The sequence below is a fragment of the Sclerotinia sclerotiorum genome, genomic scaffold, assembly GCF_000146945.2.
Source record: "Sclerotinia sclerotiorum 1980 UF-70 scaffold_9 genomic scaffold, whole genome shotgun sequence".
Taxonomy (NCBI): Eukaryota; Fungi; Ascomycota; class Leotiomycetes; order Helotiales; family Sclerotiniaceae; genus Sclerotinia; species Sclerotinia sclerotiorum.
The window spans coordinates 1,604,534-1,625,527 of NW_001820827.1; the positions used below are offsets into that span (position 1 = coordinate 1,604,534).

Consider the following 20,994-nt stretch of genomic DNA (forward strand, 5'->3'; position numbering starts at 1 on the left):
GTTATATGATGGCACCTCAAGTACAGAATTTTTCCAAGAAATATTACACCTGAAGAAGTAGTTGATGTCCTGGATGGTAGGCAAGGAACTCCTGTGTGTTGGCAGTTGACTCTCGTCACTGTGACATTCTTATCGCCGAGGGATTGTCATCATTTCCGGAGAATATCTCCCATGCCAAGCATGTGCTGAATACTATGTCTTTCCACCTTGTCATCATCGGATATTCCATTCATTCCTCGTCTGGATATGAATCATTACAGAGTATGCCCGCATTTTTCAGTCTTATTTCAGTCACATAAACTGGAGGCACGTCTAGGCATGGGTCATGGAGGCGAGACAGATTGTGGTTATATACAATATACTGATATAGATACTATACTTAGTAGTTTAATGAGATAATCTTGCATTTAAAGCTCCGTTTCTATGGTATCTTCGGCTCAAATACAGCATGCGATAGTCAAGTCAGCGTATCGCGGAGTCTATACTAGTAGGTTAAAAAGATGCATAACATATTTATCTTGCACTTTGCGCATCTTTGTAGCACAAACAATCGTTCGGCAGCAAAGGCGGGAGTAGCTGTGATTACATGACCTGTGCAATATTTGCAGTAAGCACTTTAAATTGCTAGGCGGCGCTCTGATTTCCTCCTCTTTCGGGGAAGTTTGCCCTTCTTTCATGATTAAAATTGTCAGCCCTACAAGTACTTCACTTCAATTGAAACATCCATTCTCAACCATTTGTGCACTTTCCTCCATCAGTAAATGATGAAATGTTATTGCTAACATGCAAGATCTTACACTAACTCCCGAGTTTTCCAATCACTACTAGAACTACAAAGTTACTTCACTGGCGCTTACAGCCATCCGAGAGCCTGCGCGTGGGTACTATTTTAGGTCTCTACTCTTTCTTGCGCCTCCATGATCCATCAAACTTCTTTCTTATTTGACCAACAAATAAATCTGACCTACAAACTTTTGGTAAGCCCTTGCAGGGCTAAAAATAACCACGAATTCCCTAAGATTCTTCCTAATTATTTCCATGTACGTCAGGATCTAAATCTACCTATTTACTGTACCGTTTATTAATATTTGTTTAGTCAAAAATCCCTTTGAGATACGTGTGTTATTATGAATCTTGAAATTATTCTAAGCTTTCTAAAGATTTTTATGAAGGGGGTGTTCGCGTGTTGAGTTCTGCGCTAAAAGACTCTAACATTTCAGCCCTAAATTTGTATCAAAATTCGAATTTGAAGCTATATTAAAATGATTTATGTTCTTTTCTCACCCTCGTGTCAGACCCAGGAATTGGAGATATCGAAAAGCTAAAAGAGGAAAAGAAAATAGGAAATATGAAATATTTTGATCTCTCTTACTGTGTCTCAGTGTTGGTAGCCAATCAGAAATAGATTGTTTTGGGTGAATATTAAGTATTGGTCATCACAACTGCGGCCCAATCTTATATAATACCTCGGAGGCTTGTACAAAGGTATTGCTCCAAATCTGGCGATTAACGAACAAGCGTGGACTAGTGTCCTGGTAGATTTAGAGGTGGTCTGGCTATATAAGAGGCCATTTGTGATATTTGTCTTTTCTCATCTAACAATCCAAATCTTTTTACGAATCTCTTTTGTTCTAACGAATTTCCTTGTTTTCTTTTTCACAAAAAGTTCGTCTTTTACCTGATCTTAGTTCAATTTTTCATCATCCATAATGCATACTTCAAACCTTCTGATAGGAATTTCATTCCTCTCCACCCTCATTACTGCAGTCCCTTTCTCTGTTGATAACAGCTTCCTATCTGCTGTAACAGCAACCGATACAGGTCCATTGCTAGCGATCCAGACCGCTGCTCATGGCTCACTTTCCAATATCGCTCCCCCTCCCGCGCTAGCCGGAGGAAGCGACAGCCTCACCAATTTCAAACTTGTCGCCTTTAACGAGAACATGGAAGTTGCATTTTTCGAAGAACTCGTCTTCAATATCTCGAACCATGTCGCAGGATATACATTCGATAACCAAGGTAGTAAAGATGAGGCACTTACAAATCTTAATGCAATCGTCGCACAAGAAAAATTGCATTCATTAAATGCAGAGAAAGCCATCGTTCGATTCACCAACGACACCAATGCCATCATCCAACCATGCACCTACAACTTTGCAGCCACCAATTTCCAGGAAGCAATAGCTACAGCATCTCTCTTCACGGATGTGGTCATGGGTACACTAGGCGATATCCAAACAGTTTTCGCCACAAATGATGATTCTGGATTTATCCGTGGGGTCGCAGCAACACTTGGACAAGAAGGCGAACAAAATGGTTATTTCCGCCAAATTCTGCATAAAATTCCATCGTCTCTTCCCTTTTTGACACCAAGTACAAGGGATTTCGCTTTTAGTGCTTTGAATCAAAACTTTGTTGTCGAAGGAAGTTGTCCAAATAGCAATACCATTCCTCTCAAGGTCTTTCAAAAGCTCACTGCTACGCAACCTGATAGCATCGATGCTAATTCCGTAATTACCTTCACATTCCAGCTTAATGCAAATCAGGACTATAATACCACTTGGGGAGAAAAGTGCAAAGGTCTTTCACTTGTGTACATCAATCAACAGAACAAACCTGTAACTCAACCATTCGAAAGCATCAGTTTAAAGGAAGATGGAAAGACGGTTGTTATTACCGCAAAATTCCAATTTGATGCAGGTGCTGCGAATGGGACTACTGGAAATGGTCTAACCTTGGCTGCTTTGGCCGTTGGAGATGATTTTGCGAATATTTCGGACGTTTCAGCTAAAGCTGTTTTTGGACCGGCGCCGATTGAGGTTAATTGATTGAATGTTAATGATATGGAAGTATCGAGGTACAGGGAAGATTTTGCACGGCATTGAGTGGAGTTGATGTGGTGACGGGTTGTATTAGATGGCGTTCTGGCTTCAGTTATCTTTTTCTTTTCTAATGAGAGGTGATGCCACCTCTGCTTTCATGATGATTCTGTTTTGGGATAGCGTATGTCTTAGCACCTTCATATGCTGAAGATAATATTTTAAATACTAGATTAAATGATGTTAATTTATCCATAAATCTCACATCTTTCTTGCTTCTTTTTTATGCCGCTACTCCTCATGTCAGAAGCGACTGTCGGAGATTCGAGTTTTCACTTAACCACATCTTGTTCCCATGGCTCTAGATTTTTGGTGTACCGCATAGCTTTTACCGTATGCACTACCGTCGGAGAATTCAACATAGCACAAGAACGCAAGGCAGCGCGTAATGATCTTTGCAGATAACCAAGCGCCAATAAGCATCACTTTGAATTCTCTGTCTGAACATGTTCCCCGCCTAGCCCGGTATGATCCGCTCCACAATCTCAACTCTGACCCAGCATCAAGAGGTTTGAATTGAGTAATTTGACACTGGATCGATCTCATTGTTGTTTACTCTACCTGGTATCCATGAAGTCTTCTCAGCACGGCGGCTAGTATGTAGTAAAATGTGTGGACCTAAATTTCAGCAAGGAGATGAATCGATTGATCTTTTCGAATTGTACTGAAGCGAGAGTACTCATACCTGGAGAGATGGGCCGACGGGGTGGAAAGAAACTTTCAAGTGACAGCACCTAGGGCGTATTCAAAATGAGATTATTATCACGTGAATATCACGTTACCGATTCTCCATAATAACCTCAGTCCTCTACCCTTATCGGTAGATAACAAGGATAGATGATGGATCTCCCCTTCATATTGTAACCCCCCGGAAACACCAAGTGAAAAATTTTCACCCGATTTATCCCGAAATGTAAACAATCAATATTGCTGGCGTTCAAATCCCCAGCCGCGGCCCCAGATATCAAGACCCGAATTTAAAGATCTAGATTAAATCTCACATGCACAACACCGGTAAAAAGATAGGTATACGTTCTTCAATTGATAGTCTACAGGAACTACCCTTTGAGAGAGGTAGTTCGTCATCTGTCTGTATGTTCGTCTAATCTAGAAATTCTATGCTCTAATATCGGGAGGAGAGAGGAAATCCGTCTATAAAATGCATCGATCTTCCTATACCATCGATCCAAACCATCTGTGCAACCGCATGCAATGCCTGTAACGTAACAATACATCGTTGATTTATACCACCACCTTCATTCCCCATCTCCATCCACCATATTTATACACACTTCTTCCCCACTTCATCCAACCATAATGACACATTTACAAGAACTTGGCCATCATAGCAACCATGAGATCGAAAAGACCGATGGCCTCGACGAAAGCGAAACCCAAAATGGCGTAGGAGAAAAGTTGACCACGCATGCTTGGGTTACGGGCAACGGCTTGCAAGAGAGCAGCGAAGACGAGACCGATACCAACACCGGCACCAGCAAGACCGATAGCGGCACCTCCCATACCGAGGTTTTGGGAAGCTTGAACGAGAGCGTTGGCCATTTCGGAGGAGTATGGGCGGCGGGCAGAGAATTGGGTGGTCTTGGAGAGGATTTGGCTGGTTTGTTGACGCTTGACGGCTTGGAAAGCAGTCTTGGAGGTCTTGCTCATGGCTGTGTGGGGAAGAAAATTTTGTTAGCGAGGTGGTCTTTATCCATTGAATTTGGTGGATAGGTATATGCTGAGGACGATGATAGATGTATTGGATCGTAATACAACTGAAGCTATATTGATAGTTGTTGAAGCTTGATGCAAGCTCAATTGATGATTGATGACAGGAAGGTATCAAATAGCTTTAGGCTTACCAGTGAAGGTACGTTGAGCACCAAGGTTGGAGCGAACCATTGGGCGGGCAACCTTTGCGGAGGCAGATCCCATGAGGGAAGCCATCTTAGGAGCAACACGAGCGGCCATTGTATTGATGTGTGTGAAGTAGACTCAAAAATGAGGTTTTTGGAGATAGGTATATGTGAGTGGAGATGAAGACTTCGAGTGTTGACAAGCAAAAGAAGTTTTATGACTTGGTGTGAGTGTGGGAAAGAATGGGAAGGGCGGAAGGAGAATCAAGAAAAATTGAGCTAAGGACACTTTTTTGATCTTAGCTCGGTTTAATAGTCGGTGTCAATTTCTTCTTTCCTTAATATCCAGGAAGTTCCTGAGTTAAGTATATGGATATGGACTGTGCCGTCACTAATCTGTGAAATTTCGTGGCTATATGTGGGTCAGCCCGCTCGATTTACGATTTCCTCCTATCAGAAGTGGTGAAAGATTACCGTGACTGAAATGCAAGGCTGAGAGTTTATATCTCATCCGATATCAATACCGCGCTATGAAGTAAAAGGTATATAAAAGAAAGGAGTGGATTCCCAACAGTGAGATGTCTTCAAGAGAAAATACCGGAATGGTGGGGGTATGATAAAAAAGAACTACTCTCCGAGTGAATTAGCTACGGAAGGTTCTGTTTCCACTGGATTTTATCTTCGGGTAGACGTCTGCATTGATTTCATTGATCAAGCTTTTGGATACATAATCTCACCTAAGAATCTTCCGAGTTGTTACACAAGCTCAACAGGGAAAAAGAGTCAATCATGATATTAAGAAGAAAATTCACACTCGATTCACTGGAATCATGTCTTGTCAATTTCCACCATGGCTATCATGACTATCTGACTATCCAATGCCATTCTCAAATATTCGTTTTGCCTGAGTGTTGGCTATGTCGTCAATGTTCTTGATGGTCGTTGATTTTTCACCCTTGTCGCATGGTCACACAGGAAAATATTGCCCCGAGACTCCGCGTCTGATTCTCAGCTATCGTGAGCCATAAATGCACCAAAATGCCACGAGTCATTTTAGAAGATCAAAATCCCACTTTTTATAGGGAATGATAACACGGAAGAGGCTTTGATTAAGAAACGGATCCTGTTAGAATGTTGATGTATCATGAATCGACCCGTAAACCCATCTTTGTACAACATGAATTTTGGTTTATTTGTGTTGTGTTGGCCCCTGAATCCCGTCGGAAAATTTCGGATTTTGTTTGCAGGCAGTAAGCGCTTGGTAAAAACTATGAGCGAATCCAAGGTGGCTTTCCATTTTTCCTGTAATCTCATTTTAACCATATTATGGTCTGAAAAAATCATTCCTTGACTGTAGTCACTGTACACACCAAACGCCTAACACAAAGCCAAGTAAAACATTGAATGAACTCTGTAATTCGGAGTAACTCTGCCCACTTTCACTCATGTCATCCATCGACAGAAAAAAAAAAGTATAAAATCCACCAGCAGGGGCCTTCGTGGTGCGCTAAACACAGTCTTCAAGTCTTCAAGACCCATATCGATGGATCCACTAGGATATGATAGCCATTATCTATCACTAGAAGGTCCGAACTGAGGCTTTTAACCACGGGAACATTAAGGAAGTGTCCGCCACTTGAAATGTGCAGAAGGTACTTAATATTGGAAGCAGAACCACGTTTCGTAAAAGAAATCCGTTTCCCGTGATTACCTTCGGAATGAAGGAAGTTCATATTGCATACTGCATATCGCACATCGTGTATCGCACATCGCATTATCGGTATCCTCACGTGTCACTAGCACACGCATCATGAAGCCGACTCGACCGACAAGACAATTCGATAGTACAGAGTACAAGAGGATAGATGTATCTTAATCACGAACCATACACCGTCGATCAGGTTCAATCGATCTGAAGATTTTGGATTGCTGGGTTTTGTTGGGGTTTGTCGGGGTTAGTTGTGTCCGTTGGTTTGGTAATTTGTACCTGCCAAGCGCTGTGGACGAAGCCTGTAATCGATTTAATTTAGGGCATTCTAAAGCTTCAATGATTTGATTGTAGATTCCGACCATCTTTTCCGACACTATTGAGAGACAGACGACCTATAATTTCATCACGAACATACCATCGTCGCAAATATTAGCTTGCGAAAACAGAAATAAAAAAGTAAGAACACATCAAATGGAAGGAAACACAAGACCCTTTAATCTTTAGACTGTGGGGAAGAGATATAATCTTTGCAATTCTTTGGTCGCAACAACACCATTTCGCTGGAGGTAGGTAGGTGGTCTCCGCAAAATTTATCGATACAGCACGACGTCTTTGAATTTTTAAACATGCAATTGAAGGTTGTTCGTGTCCAAGTCCAAGTGCGATATCTCTGGACATTTGGAAGCGTATAAGGGAAGGTTTCGTGGGCCAACATAGTACATTTGCGATGACTTCCAGGTGTGCGGAAGATTCGTGCTAAATTTGTCCTGAATTCGAAGTTAAGATACCATACTCCGTACATAACCCATGGATTCCGACGACTCCGATCACTCCGTGCCGTACGGGACATGAAAGAAAGTGGAGATGGAGCAGATGTCTTGAGGAGTTACGCCGTTCCTTCTTGAAGCTATACCGAGGACTTCGCGAATTGATGGGTATTTTCATGACGGGATTGAACGATTAAAGGATGAGAAGGATGAAAAGAGATGGACAGGTTGAAAAGGATGAAAGGCATGAAGAGGATTTGACGTACCTATGAATTACTGTTTTTCTCAGTTCATCTTGCCCTTGCCTTCCCCATGCACGTCGCATTGCATATGAGACGACTTTGGTGCGGGGTAATCCATTTTGAGTAACCACGACACATCACGTGCGCCGACGTGGCCCGTCTGAGGTCGTATACCTTCTTTACCTCTTAGGAATTGAGGAGTCGAGCGGTCGAGGAATAAGACATTATGATTTCTTTTGGCAAAAAGATCTCTACTATCGGGTTTTGATTCTATAAGGTTATCCACTAGACTCATGGTTGCCGGATCCAAAGTATTTCTCAAGGAGTGAGACAAAGCACCAGCAGGGGAGTAAGATCATTACTCCGTAAATCTTCAAGCAAGCATGCACATATCCCATATCTATTTTTGTCACATTGCTAGCACCATTTTGTTCATGTTATGCCCACATGTACTTTTTGGTGATACTTTCGTACCACTCAGTGGAACGAGATGTTCTTCAATGCTGAGGTACGGCAGCTCCCAAGATTTGTCCACTCCAAAGAAGATCAACGCCTGTAGTATTCATATCCATGGAATTTCGTTGAGTTGAAGTAAATCCAGGGAATGAACTGACCAAGGATTTCGTCTGCACTTCTGAGGTTGACAAACTGAAAGGGACTGAGAATACGCAGCGGACAAAGGACACGTGCGTAATGCAGAAGAGGGAAATAAATTCTGAAGTGATAATTTTCGAAGGTAGGGAGGCGAAGTACCATTCTACCTGTTCAGATCATTGAAATCCTGCTTCATCACCTGTGGAGATATCCTCATCTACTTCGCCATATCTTCTTCAACGAATCATACTCACTGAATACGATTCGGATTTGAAGACTGATTGTTTAGATTGAAGCACAGATGGCTGTTTGCTTGCCCTTCATTTGATGAGCAGGAGGTAATGATCCAAAAGACAATCTTGAAAACGATATGCGACTCATTCTAATCTCAGCATCTCCCACCTTCCTGAAGTGAGCCGGGTTGGAAAGCCGGAAAATGATCAAACACGTAATTACCCGTGGTCAACCCCTCCGCTTCGGCCACGGGAATTCTCGTGGCCGAACAGCCATCTTCATTGCCACACAGCCACACAACCACATATATTCACTTTCCTTCCATCAAACATAGCAGAGTACAATATATTTCATGGGACGATGGCTTCCTACAAATAAATGAAGTTAAAGTTCATGGTCTAGTGGTCAACCGCGCGCTTCGCGTGGTTAACACACAAAATAACTCACTAACAGATTCTATAGTTACATCCCTGGGGGGCGGCCACTAAGATGCATACAAAGAGTTCCCAAGCACCAAGGGTCATCAGGGGAGAGAAGGATAGGTATATTGTAGATTCCCCGCAACGGCGGGTTTACCCTTCCCCCCAACCCAAACTAACCCATAAAAGCTTTAGTTAGGCAATTTGTGTGGCGGGCATCCCATATCTGTGGTGCAGTAAGCTGGCGCAGGCCTGCTACGGGTTTGATCCTCGTGAGTAGTGGCCAGTTGGGATATATGTGGTGGAGATGTAAGTACATTCCAGATCCCTAACTGCTAATAATGACTTTGACTTCTTTTTTCCTATTGTATCTATGTACCGACGTCTGTTCATGGATCTCTCCTCGAACCTCGAATGTTTACCAGAACTCATATTTTGATATCCCTTCCAAGAAAATGTCAGCAGCAATGTCAAATCTGAATGCTTATACGAAATCAATATCTTGCTATATATATCTTTCTATGGATATGATTTACTGCGAAATAAACGCTTGCTAATCAAGATACTTTCATCTTCACCGTGGCATTATTCAGTAGGCAATTTTCCGCTTTCTATCATTTGTGCACCCACTTCTCTCAAAAACTTTGGTTTGAGAAATTCATTATCATATATCACTAGTGTGGTTATGGTCTAGATTGTAAAGTGAATCTACAATAGTAAAATTTTGTGCTCAGGTATTTGTCTCTTTTTGGTTTCTATACGACTATCCTAGCCTATGTCAGGATGACAAGAAATTGCACACTCCTATTGTATCATGCTCTTGTTCATGCCTAGTCTAGCATGGAACTCCCTCCATTTGGTATTTTTCATCTTACTCAACCATTCAAATGAACAATCTCAAATCGCACGTACAGAACCTCTTCGCTGAAACATGTGAAATTCGCAAGACACATTTTCGTACGAAACTTTTCTCTGCTTGAGGCAGTTTGCAAGTTGACTCAAGTATTTTCGCTCTCATCTCGCGGAAGTATATTCTGTTTGCCCCACCTTCTTATTCACCCGTATCTGGTGGTCATCAACCTTGTAATCTCAACTCAATTCACCCCTTTTCCCAGCTGGCATCATAGCTTCATCATGTCATCCGTACCTCGAACATCTCAATCCCTTTTTTACCACCTCAGTTTGACCTGGCCACACTAAAATTATTCGCAGCTAACAACAAACAAAGCGGACATTCGGTTGGCTCTTGTGGCATCATCATCAGGTATTTTCCTTCTCGAATTTCGCTAATCGCAAAAACAAAGTCACTCGCAACTCACCGCATGGTGTCCTTACATTATGAATACTGATGAGATGCAATTCTAGTAGGTACCGGACATTTTATCCGCAATCAATTATCCTAGGATATTTGCTTTAAGGGGGGACAATTCAGCAGTGATACGAAGGAGTAGTTGTGGGAAACTGGCAGGTCGAAAGAAAGTTATTGAGAAAGGAATGATGTTGATATTGGAATCGACGCACAGAAGGCAAGGTAAGCTGGCTACTACATTGATTCTGCGCGTACTTCCGACTGTCGTCCAGTCCATTTCGAAGTTCGCGATCATTTTCCCTCGGTAAGTAGAATTTCAGATCAACAAATAATCTTTCATCAGCAATTAATTAAGTTCACTGGCATATTTCGGAACCATGCCGCCACGCGCTCCATGATCTGTGATTCCATGAAATACCTCATGGCTCAATACCACTACGCATTGCACCTTTGTGGATGAAGACACTAGCGTGCTAACAACGTGCATAGTCTATTTTGCTTTGCTGGTATGGAAGATGGGGTGATAAGAAAGTCAACGACCGGATACCGAGAGTAGTATAGGCAAAGAGGGAGCAAGTTGTTTATTGTGCTTTTAAATCCCAAAATTTTGCATGCGTCTTTAATATCCAGAAATTTTGGATGTTCTCATGTTCTGCCCATGAAGCCAGTATCTGCTCTTTTGCCAATGCAGCTAGATATACAGTATTTGGAAATACCGAGGACAGATCTTACCGCACATCCCTAATCATAGTGACGCAGCAGGAAATACGTGGTGATGTGTGTCTATTTTCTCACCAGACTTTGCATCAGGATTTCCATGTCACATGTGTACTTCATCCCATTCAAATAGTGTCCATAATTCAGAACTCTTGATAACTAGCTACGGAACGTACCTGTGAGTTTGACAACTTGTGAATAGAAACCGGCGGAATCTTCATCGGTTTTCCACACAATCAAATAATATGAAACATAAATTCTCATATCCGATATGAGTACTGTGTAAAAACATTCGGTTACCGGATTAGGTAATTAAAAGTATCCACTCCGTTGAAAAGTAGCCAAAAGATACTCGGGTCTTCCGTTACGAAATATGATATCTGTATTCGCTGTGAATTAGATGCAACCGGCGCCAGAGTTTCATAAACATTTGTTGTTTGGCGTGTAAAATAAATACCGTCAAGACAAGTCATATCATTGAAGTATGCTAAGTTTCAACCTATCCGGACTAATATTGGAAGATTGATGGTGAAGGCAGCAACCCATCGACGCTACGAAGCCTGAGATTGGGAACACTATAGGCACTCATGATAGATGAACACCTCAGGACGGACGATGAGATTATAGCAGTGCTTATTTATTGATTGAAATTGGCAACATTCACGGCGGCCTATCGAACACTTCCGTTGTCGAGGTTCCCCGCGTATCATTACTTACTATTATCGAGGCATATATTTTGTTGGGACTTTTGACGGTAGTAAAGCGGGTAGATATGTAAGATGACCCGACGATCTGTAGAGGAGGGTGTGGTCCTGTTTCTTGAAAGTGGACACCACTGCGAGTTCGTGAGGCGTCACAAGCTATGCTATTACGTATACTTCATTGAACATGATGAAGCAGAATTATTCTGGACCGGTCTAAGTTGATCAAGATGATTGGAATGAAGTTTTATATGTTCTTCTGAAGCTGTACCTTTGGAGCAAACGTTCTTGACTGTCCAAGATGCTTACACTGAGAAAATGTTGCTCTAAGACGTTTTTTGTTTTCCTGTAATGTTCTGGGTGTTTGATTTCCATCCGAGTTCATGTCTCAAAGCCTGCCGCTCAAGGCACCCACAAGGCCTCTCACAGCCCCTCACCGCTCGAAGTCAACGCTTTAAGTTCTCAGAAGAATAGATACGGTAGGGCTTTAAAACTCTTGTGTGAAGTGGCTTTGGCTACATTGGAATCACGGAGAGTTAGAAATACTGCGTGGCTCGTTTAATCACAGGAATCTGAAATGGTTGAACAATTGATGCCCTTCTATCCTTTTAGTAGCCTCTTGTAAAGGGGATACTTAATAGCTAGCATGAGGATGGGCTCTAGGCTTAATGATAATGGGGTCTAGGCTATAGTGTCTGGCAGTGATGGCTAGCAAGACAAATGTTTGTCTTACTACCTTGATTTGAGATTTTGTGGCTATTGTGTGGAGTAGTGTTAGGAAAAGAGCAACACACATTACCCTATAAGAGTCACTGGGCAGCAATCGGGATGAAGAAAGGCAGATATCACGCCTCGAGCAAATGAGATTCATTAATCTTTTACCGCAGTGTCTGCAAGATAAGTGGAGAGTAATGGGGGTTGATTCGTAGATATACGACAACCCCCTGTGGCCATCCTTGCTATTTGCCCAGTTTCGAAGGGGAGAAACGTCCGCGCGAGATTCACTGGTTATTGTGAACCCTCAGTATATTCAGCCCCGAGCCTATAGTTTCCGCTCCGATTTCTGTGTGGATAAACTTGATTGGCTAATGACTTGATAATTTTATTAGCATCGAGTGCACTATTGTAAATGAGCGTGCAGACTTCAGCAGTATAGTAACACCATAGATTAATGAAACTTCTGACCAAGAAGATGAGCGAACTAATTCTTGACTATGAATAGACTTGGAGCAAGTTCCATCTCCCAGGATAAGAATAATGACAAGCTAAAACATGAAGTGGGTGGTGGTGGTGTGATATGTCGGGCTTCATCCGAATCCATGGCATCATTTACCCGCACGACTCACCGCAATAGGCAGGGACTTGTGAGACCTAAGTGCTTGCACGAATTAGTGTCAAATGGCATGTAACGTTGCTATGTGGCGGTTTGATATATTCATCGGTCATTCAGTGCTAAGTGTTCTCAGAAATGATGATGCGGATGCCAATGATACATTTGTCCAAGGTAATAGACAGATCAGACCACTCCAAAATGACAACAGCCAGCCCTAGTTACCAGTGCTGTTTTAGTAGTATTTGGGTTATGCAGAGGTAGGGCTTGCATGGACATTTGATGAATGGTCCCCCACTCCTAAAACATTACAGCCCACTGGCTCATCTAAAACTCATACATAAAAGTTCCTCCGGTCGTGGTTCTTGGAATGGCGCTTTGCCTCATACAATCGATTATCAAATATTCCAAGCTCTTGTATTGCTACAACGGACTTAACTGAAAGTCCTTTCGAGAAATGCCTTGCAAGACGAGCTCTAGATTCTTTTGGGACGTGAGGGAATGTCGAAATTGTCAGCACTTGTCGGAACTAGCACAACATCTGATGAATATTGGTGCGGAGTATGATCTTGGTATCCGATGCATACTGTTATGCACGAATGAGACGGGGCTGTAAGAATGTACAGGGGGGGAAGGCATGCAGGCCTGCGCTGAGCCAAGTTGCCGGTCAACTTATGGATTCCCAATTGAGAGGAACATCCAAACTATAATTGAAAGTGATTCATGAATTCATCCACCTAGGGATACGTGGAACGCTGATTTATTGCCTTGGATTGTAAATTTTTTCATGTCAAACTGGACCTCAAGATTTATCTCCGATCATGTCTCGGACCATGAAAGGTTCCCGGTAAGCCAAGTCTGAACAATTTCCGACAATATGGTTAAAGTTTAGATTTCCCGCAGGCCGGTGAACGGGGTACTGGTAACCGGAATGCGTTGCATACTTGGTAATCTTACAATAATTTTGGGGAATTCAGAGACGATTCCTCTAATGCTCCTAGAGATGTGTCTTTCTCTTTCCCCACCGCCTCGGCTTGGTGTAGAAATTACGAGGCGGCAGATGCGCATTGGAGCTATAAAGTTGACAAATCTCTTGGTGCACTACTATGCAATCGAACGAATTAATTCGTGTTTTCAAGGGAAATCTTTGCTTTTTCCGCAACTTTCAGTGGAGTATTGTCCCCAGAACCATGTATGAAGTGCAGAAAAGATACAGCGAGTTGGATGTATGTCGCTGTATGTACTAGCGAATATGTAGTATCCCCTCTCAACTTGGGACACAATTCCGTTATTGATCATATCTAATCCGTACTTCTTCATTAGTTGTCATGAACCCACGCCTCTGGAGACGGCCGACCCAGTAAACCGGGAGGGTCGGCTTATTGTACTTTAACGGGTCAATGCATGAAATGACTGGGATAACTATGAACCCCTCCTTCATCCCAATAAACAATCCCTGATTTCAAAAACTAATCCCCCAACTTTCGTTCAATTTAGACACTGCAGTGAATTAAGTGACGGATTCATTGTTCCATTTTACCATTGCAATATGTAGATGTTTTTTTAGTTATTCTAGGCTTGAACTTATGCCAACGCATTAATCAGAGTTCATTTTCAGTCCCGCAGCATGCATTTTAGTTTTCCCACAGGAAGTCTTACCCGAACCCAAATATTACCACACCCTGGTCAGTGAGATTTTAAGACATGGCGCAGGACCCGGGAATTCGTCTCTTGGGATTTTGACATTTTCCCCATTCCCATCAGACTTGCCTCACGCTGAATTGATCTTCCTCAACTGTGTATGTGCAAAAGTTTTACAGTACTACATATTATCGTCGTGAACTGCCATAACTTTATATAAGATTACATCTTTTTTTTTTCTTTTTCTTTTCGAGAATATCGTAGCAGTCGACGAAAATTATGGCAACATTAGAAAACGATGTCACGAAAGAAGAGGTACAAATATTTCGACACATATTAATTTCTGGATGACAATCCTACATGTTCGTATGGCATACTAATAATCCTCATTTTTAGGAAGCTGTCCTCACTGCCCGTAGCTATTCTTCCGAAGAAGATGATCTGTAAGCTACTACATATCCCGAGAAATTGTTGAGGCCAAAAGTAAAGGGGTTACAGACGAATGGCAGTTAACACAGGGAAATAATAGAGCAGGTGATACTTATTCAATAGATTCAAGTGCCATGGCATTTAGGGTTGAGAACGGTAGAAGGTATCAGGCATATAGAGAAGGAGCTTATTGGTAAGTGACTACTTGTGATGTCTTCACCTGTTTGATTGTTTCGTTTCAATGGACTCTGAGATCTGATCCTTAACAGGCAACCCAACGATGAATTGCAAAATGAGCAAATAGACATCAGGTAACTCGATGATATCCCCCCAGTGTACAGAGGCGAAGATTGTTGACACAGTATTCAAGCCACCGACGATATCTGTCGATGCTGGATGGCGCGCTGTATCTGGCACCAATACCGGATAACGTCGAGGTAAATAGCACCAACCTAAGTCCAATGAGTGTTCACAAAATAACTAACACGATAAAAAGCAAGTTCTAGATCTTGGAACAGGCACGGGAATTTGGGCAATTGACTTTGCTGACCTTTTCCCAAATGCATCGGTTCTTGGGACAGACTTATCACCAATCCAACCAGACAGTAAGTAGTCAATTTTAATTCTTACGTTTCAATGTCCCCTCATCTAAACTCATGACGAAGTTCCAAGTATCTTCTGCCATGAAGTTGGTCGTCTTATTTGTACGACTTCACATCTCGCAGGTTTTCACCCCTCCTCGCACATATGCTGACTTTGAGCACGTTAGTGGTACCACCAAATTGCAGGTAAAATCTCGACTGATGCAATAAGAGCACTTCTACGATGACTAACCAGCCCCTCATAAGATTCGAGATAGATGATGTTACAGAAGAATGGACCTACCCGCCAAATTACTTTGATTTTATTCACATTCGTGGACTTTTTGGTAGTATTCCCGATTGGGGCAGACTATATGCGCAAGCTTTTAAGTAAGTACCACTGCAGATATGTGAATGTAAATAGTACCAGTCTAATGAATAAATTATAGACATCTAAAGCCAGGAGGATTCATACAACATATAGAGCCATCATTACATGTCAAATCCGATGACGACACTGTACCGCCGGATAGTCCATTATATAGATTTGCTGATGTATGTACTTGAAAGTTTCATCCAGAATACTTCCCTTCCCAGTTTAGCTGAACATCCATTGACTTCAGATGCTCCTAATGTAGCTTTTCAACAATGCCGGAGAACGTACAGGACAATCAATGGATATATGCCCAACAATGAGTTCGAAAATCAGCCAAGCTGGATTCATTAACTTACATGAGAAAACATATAAGATGCCTCTGGGAGAATGGTCGAACGATCCGAAGCTACGAGAATTAGGAAAGTGGAACCTGTTACAATTCGATGTGGGATTAGAAGGTTTTGCCGTTCAACTTCTCACAAATACAATGGAGGTAAGTTGATCCTACTATACGAGAACTGCTTAACTGGAGAGGCCATCGACTGAGACATGAAACTGATGGATTGAATAGATGAGTTTACCTGAGGTTCAACTGTTCTGGTAAGTTGTGATTTTCTTCCACACAGCTGCGACTTGAGTTTAGGAAATTAACGTATACCTAGTGCTCAAGTTCGTGCTGCAGCCCGAGATCGCAGAATTCACTCGTACTACCCACATCATCTAGTTTACGCCCAGAAACCTCTATAGTTTCTGCAACAATAATAAATCAGATGACATATAAAAAAGTACAATTTTGTCAGCGCAATCCAGTCTATGGCCTGTTGCATCAGTGATTGAGCGTATCAGAACCCTTTACACCTTCATCAACATGTCAGAAGCGAACCTCCTGGTTGATGACGTTCCACGATAAATTAGCATTTTTTTTTAGCGAATCACTATGAAGTTAGAAGGCCTCGTCATTTCTACATCGGATAAGTTGTATAGCTAAGGTTTTTGAAATCCAAAAAGTGATGTTTGAAAGGAAAAGAATTAGTGGTTTAAATATGATACTGACTACGGGTGGGAACTTTGATCTACTTCGTTACTTGTATATATTTTTCTTTAAGAATTTATATATTTATAATATAATATTTCATACACATTAAAATATAAATAAGATTTATATTGCGAGAGAGTCGGAATTCTAAGCCAGAAACATATATATAAAGGTTTTTCAATTAGTTAATCATATAATCTTTATGTTACGACAGGTAACAATCAGGTCACGAGGTTAGTAATAACACGTGATACGAGGACTCGAAGAGCTCGAAGACTCGGCCTCTCGAGCCCTTCGATCAAAGCTCGATCCCCCCGCTCCCTTCGAGCCACGAAGCATGAAGGTCTATATAATCGTGAAGGATTTCCTTTCTATAGAGCTTCGTGCTCAAGATCAATCATTTAGTATACTCTACTATTAGTTACGAATTGCATATCATTATTGTCATTACTTAAGTTCCTGCTTAACGCCTAGTTATAAACCACCTCGAGAGCCTAGAGCACTTCCACGTGATCTAGACGGCAAACCTCGTAACAATACAAAGGAAATCCATCTTGATTATATAGTCCTTCATGCTTCTATGATTACTGGTGATCCTTCATGATCACCAGTGATCACCTATACCGTGATCCTTAGTGATCCTTAATGATCACTACTGATCATTTGTGATCACGTGCCTTGGTAGTTGTGTAGCCCGTCGTAACATAGGATTAGTGTCCTGGGATGAAAAGGAATCACGTGATAAGGAGCCCTAGGAGCCAGAAAGCTCCTGGGAGCTCCCTTTATCGATCATTATATAGTCAGAGTAGTTTCATAGTTTAGGAGCTTCGTGCTCAACTTAGTTATCAATTAGTCTACCTACATTCTACTTGATCTAGTAACGAATTCACTTCCAAGTGAATACCAGTGATAAAGCCTTAACCCATAACTACCAACCAGACGAAACCTTAGGCAGCCGCTGTGTGACGGAAAAGTCGTAAACGGAGTCAATTCAATTACTTAGAATCTAAAACTAAAGAACTAAGAAGATTCTAAGTAAGAAGGTCTTTATATACAGGGCTAGTGCACGTGAGCCACTAGTGGGTAACAACCGTCACGTAACACGCTGCCTCCATTACAGTATCGTTACACTTACACAGGGAATAGTGGGAAGCTGATAGGGCAAAACTGAGGCTATATTGGCCTTTTATATGAATCACCCATTTTCTTAGTTTTACGGAAGTGCGAAGCTCTCCTACAGAGAGCTTCTCAATCTAGTCCTAATAGGACTAGTGCCCTGTGCACGTGCTACGCAGGAACCATTCACTTTAACAATATCTTAATTAAAAAACTTTTTTTTTTTAAATTTTTTTTTTGATTAAATTTATTTGTTTATTACAAAGTTATTAATAGATATAAAAATAATTCAAATTAGAGATGGTCTGAAAGGGGGTACTAGACTTATACAGACTTCTGAGTAAGTGTGACGGAAATCCCTGCTTTCCTCCCACCTTTATTATATAAGAAACCTCAGGTACATTAACCATGTCCACACATGATACGATTACTCGAGATTAGTATGCGATTTAGGTGACCTGAGGATCAGATCCGGACAAGTACTAGGTATCAATGGTTATCGGTAAAGTAAGATCATTGGAGGAATAAATATGACTTCTTTTTGCCTAGCCATTGCGGCTAGGCCATTCATTTGTGTATATATAGAGTAGCTATCCCCATCTACAGGTGCTCTTCACCTGTAGATTCTAAGTTAAATACAATTGCTGGTCTATAAACACCCTTTTGGTCACAGTAAGTAGGACTTAAGAAAATGTATTGATTTACTGTCACACTCAAGAATACTGGGTAAAGTATCTTGTATTAGAAAATACTAAGCTAAGGAGAAAAGAAGAAGGAAAACAAGAGTAGAGAGTTTTCCTATGATTAAATACAAACGGGGCATGCCACGTGACCCGGAGGTGTGAGGCGTCACATTTACGAGATCTGGGCTCCCGTGGCCTTGGATCAGTTTCTTGACAAGGATTTATCTTTTTTTATGTTTCAAGATACTATTCACAATTCCATTGATACTAATCATAATATATGAATATAAAACACTATATATAATAACTCGAGACATTGTCCCCGACCACTTATCTACTGAACAAGGGCCCACGTTTTAAAACGAAATTATTCTCTCCTATGTACACGTCTATGCCAATTGGCCTCTGACAACGCCTAAGGGGAACAGATTTGTATGAACATCAGTGAAGAACCCAGTTGGGTTAGCTTCAATTCGAGAAACCTTAAAACCTGTACCAGTATCCTTTCCATCTGCACCATTAAGACCAGTCATGAATGGACCAGTCATACACCCAACACTTATGCGACGAGAATCATCCCCAATTGGGTTTGGGAAAGCAAGACGAGGAGGACCGGATGTTCCCCGGGCTGCTTCATGAACGTGAGTGGCCGTTTTGGCTGGGGATTGATAGGTTCCAGGAACATTGATGAGGGTGATATTCTAGTAATGTCAGGAAATGATTGACGGTGTAAAACCTTACAAATACTTACGTAGCAGATGGTATCTTCATGAGAATTGATACCATAATTGAAATATCCAATAGCGTTGGAAGGGCCCGGAACTGATACGGTGCCATTTCTGACTTCAGATCCTAGAGCAACTACATTGTATGTGCTGGTAAAGACAAAGGGAGACCCGCCTTTCTGAGCAGGTGATGGGGCGGGAATATCCGCTGGCTTATCCGCGGGTTTTGGATTGCCATAACTTCCGTAAGATGCATATGTTCCGTAACCATCTGCAGGAGAGGCTGTAATGGTAGATACGAAAAGGATGGATGTTACAGTTGCAGCGGCAAGTGTAAACTTCATGTTGATTATGTTGAACTTGTTTTTTCGAGTGGTATCAGAATGAAAAGATTGCAATGATTTTTATAATGTGATGTGAAGCTCAAAACGACGATTAAAGTGTTTTTATAATATTGCTGATGAGGAAATTCAATTTGAATGAGACTTTCACCCCTTCTTATACACCCCCTCTTACGCCGAATTTTCAAGAAATAGTATTCATCCGCTAATCTTTTACCTACCAAGGAGTAAAAGAGCCTGAGATTGGGAATATCAAGAACAGTTTTATCGCCAAGCACAAAACGGAGGCAGCTAAGCGAATGTGTAGGAGCTTATCCACGCATCCAAATCAAAAAGTTAGTAAACAACGCTAGCACACACGGAAATCCAAGGAATCTCGAAATTTAGGGTCGACAATATGTATCTGGAAGTTTATTTACTGTGTAGCCCTTGGCTTTCTTATTTGGTTCAATCTGAGCTTACTATAAATGCCAAGTTCCCCGCACATCCCAGAAATTGGAAGGAAATATCAGGATCTTCGGAGCCTAGATGAGGAAATATGGGTGGCAGTGTCCGAAAGTTTAAGTTGGCACCCTATTTAAATGACTACAGGTAAAGCCATGTCGTCATCACGCCAAGCTTCGATGATCTACCACTATTTTAGCCCCCAGGTAGCTTGCTAGTACTAGAGACGAAGCTTGGTCAATTCATCTAAGCGTCAATATGACCTGACTTGCAGCACCTTTTTCGTCCCCGATGTGCCGTGCGTTGTTAAAAGATAGAATTCATCATCTTGGTTCATTGTATTGAAACTAGAAAAGTCGTTGAAAGCAGAAATATCTTCTACAAAGTGCTATTTATTTCATGTGTTAGCAAAGGTAGAGAAATCTCCATCGGAACCTTAGTCGTACACGCATAAATGTCTGGAGCCAAGTCCAAGGCGATGGTACGAGCAATAGCTTGAAATAGTTATATCTCTGAAGGGAATTACAAGTTGAGGTGTTCCTAACATATTACCATTCACAATTGTGGCTTCCCCGGAAATCCATCATTCCGGTACACGACAAGACCTTGGCGTCTTATCTCTCGTTCTTCAATTGACCCCATGAATAAACTACCACACACTCCTCTTATACCGGCTAATCCCCCTCTTGCTTGACTTGACCTCTTCCCCTAATATATCTATGATGGCGAGGGAGTCATTATTCCATCCTAATGTACTGCCTCGTGATCAATGTTTCAATCATTTTATTATCGCCTATCGTCCAATCTCTTCGCTTCGTAGGTAGAGGATTAACCGCATCTTTCATTGACCCATAGAGTCTCAA

At 41.7% G+C, this 20,994-nt stretch overlaps 7 protein-coding genes across 7 annotated transcripts; 5 read left to right on the forward strand and 2 right to left on the reverse strand.

Moving 5' to 3' along the window:
• Positions 1-1,709: 1,709 nt before the first annotated feature.
• On the forward strand, positions 1,710-2,828 carry SS1G_07526 (hypothetical protein; the record flags this gene model as incomplete). The annotated part of the gene is made up of 1 exon (XM_001592028.1): positions 1,710-2,828. One exon carries the CDS (start codon positions 1,710-1,712, stop codon positions 2,826-2,828), a length of 1,119 nt encoding a protein of 372 aa, XP_001592078.1.
• Positions 2,829-4,205: 1,377 nt separating this feature from the next.
• Positions 4,206-4,850, reverse strand: SS1G_07527 (hypothetical protein; the record flags this gene model as incomplete). Its single annotated transcript, XM_001592029.1, has 2 exons — positions 4,206-4,549; positions 4,742-4,850. 2 exons carry the CDS (start codon positions 4,848-4,850, stop codon positions 4,206-4,208), a joined length of 453 nt encoding a protein of 150 aa, XP_001592079.1.
• Positions 4,851-7,748: 2,898 nt separating this feature from the next.
• Positions 7,749-8,901, forward strand: SS1G_07528 (predicted protein; the record flags this gene model as incomplete). The annotated part of the gene is made up of 4 exons (XM_001592030.1): positions 7,749-7,780; positions 8,339-8,387; positions 8,746-8,825; positions 8,898-8,901. The coding sequence occupies 4 exons, from the start codon at positions 7,749-7,751 to the stop codon at positions 8,899-8,901; spliced, it is 165 nt and encodes a 54-aa protein (XP_001592080.1).
• A 1,139-nt stretch (positions 8,902-10,040) lies between these two features.
• SS1G_07529 (predicted protein) lies at positions 10,041-10,972 on the forward strand (the record flags this gene model as incomplete). The annotated part of the gene is made up of 6 exons (XM_001592031.1): positions 10,041-10,066; positions 10,154-10,233; positions 10,284-10,315; positions 10,501-10,566; positions 10,642-10,788; positions 10,931-10,972. The coding sequence occupies 6 exons, from the start codon at positions 10,041-10,043 to the stop codon at positions 10,970-10,972; spliced, it is 393 nt and encodes a 130-aa protein (XP_001592081.1).
• A 1,671-nt stretch (positions 10,973-12,643) lies between these two features.
• SS1G_07530 (predicted protein) lies at positions 12,644-13,256 on the forward strand (the record flags this gene model as incomplete). Its single annotated transcript, XM_001592032.1, has 2 exons — positions 12,644-12,793; positions 13,107-13,256. The coding sequence occupies 2 exons, from the start codon at positions 12,644-12,646 to the stop codon at positions 13,254-13,256; spliced, it is 300 nt and encodes a 99-aa protein (XP_001592082.1).
• A 1,423-nt stretch (positions 13,257-14,679) lies between these two features.
• SS1G_07531 (hypothetical protein) lies at positions 14,680-16,533 on the forward strand (the record flags this gene model as incomplete). The annotated part of the gene is made up of 9 exons (XM_001592033.1): positions 14,680-14,715; positions 14,797-14,843; positions 15,200-15,266; positions 15,326-15,434; positions 15,689-15,800; positions 15,860-15,965; positions 16,049-16,279; positions 16,358-16,386; positions 16,449-16,533. 9 exons carry the CDS (start codon positions 14,680-14,682, stop codon positions 16,531-16,533), a joined length of 822 nt encoding a protein of 273 aa, XP_001592083.1.
• A 2,477-nt stretch (positions 16,534-19,010) lies between these two features.
• SS1G_07532 (hypothetical protein) lies at positions 19,011-19,690 on the reverse strand (the record flags this gene model as incomplete). The annotated part of the gene is made up of 2 exons (XM_001592034.1): positions 19,011-19,322; positions 19,373-19,690. 2 exons carry the CDS (start codon positions 19,688-19,690, stop codon positions 19,011-19,013), a joined length of 630 nt encoding a protein of 209 aa, XP_001592084.1.
• Between the last annotated feature and the right edge of the window lie 1,304 nt (positions 19,691-20,994).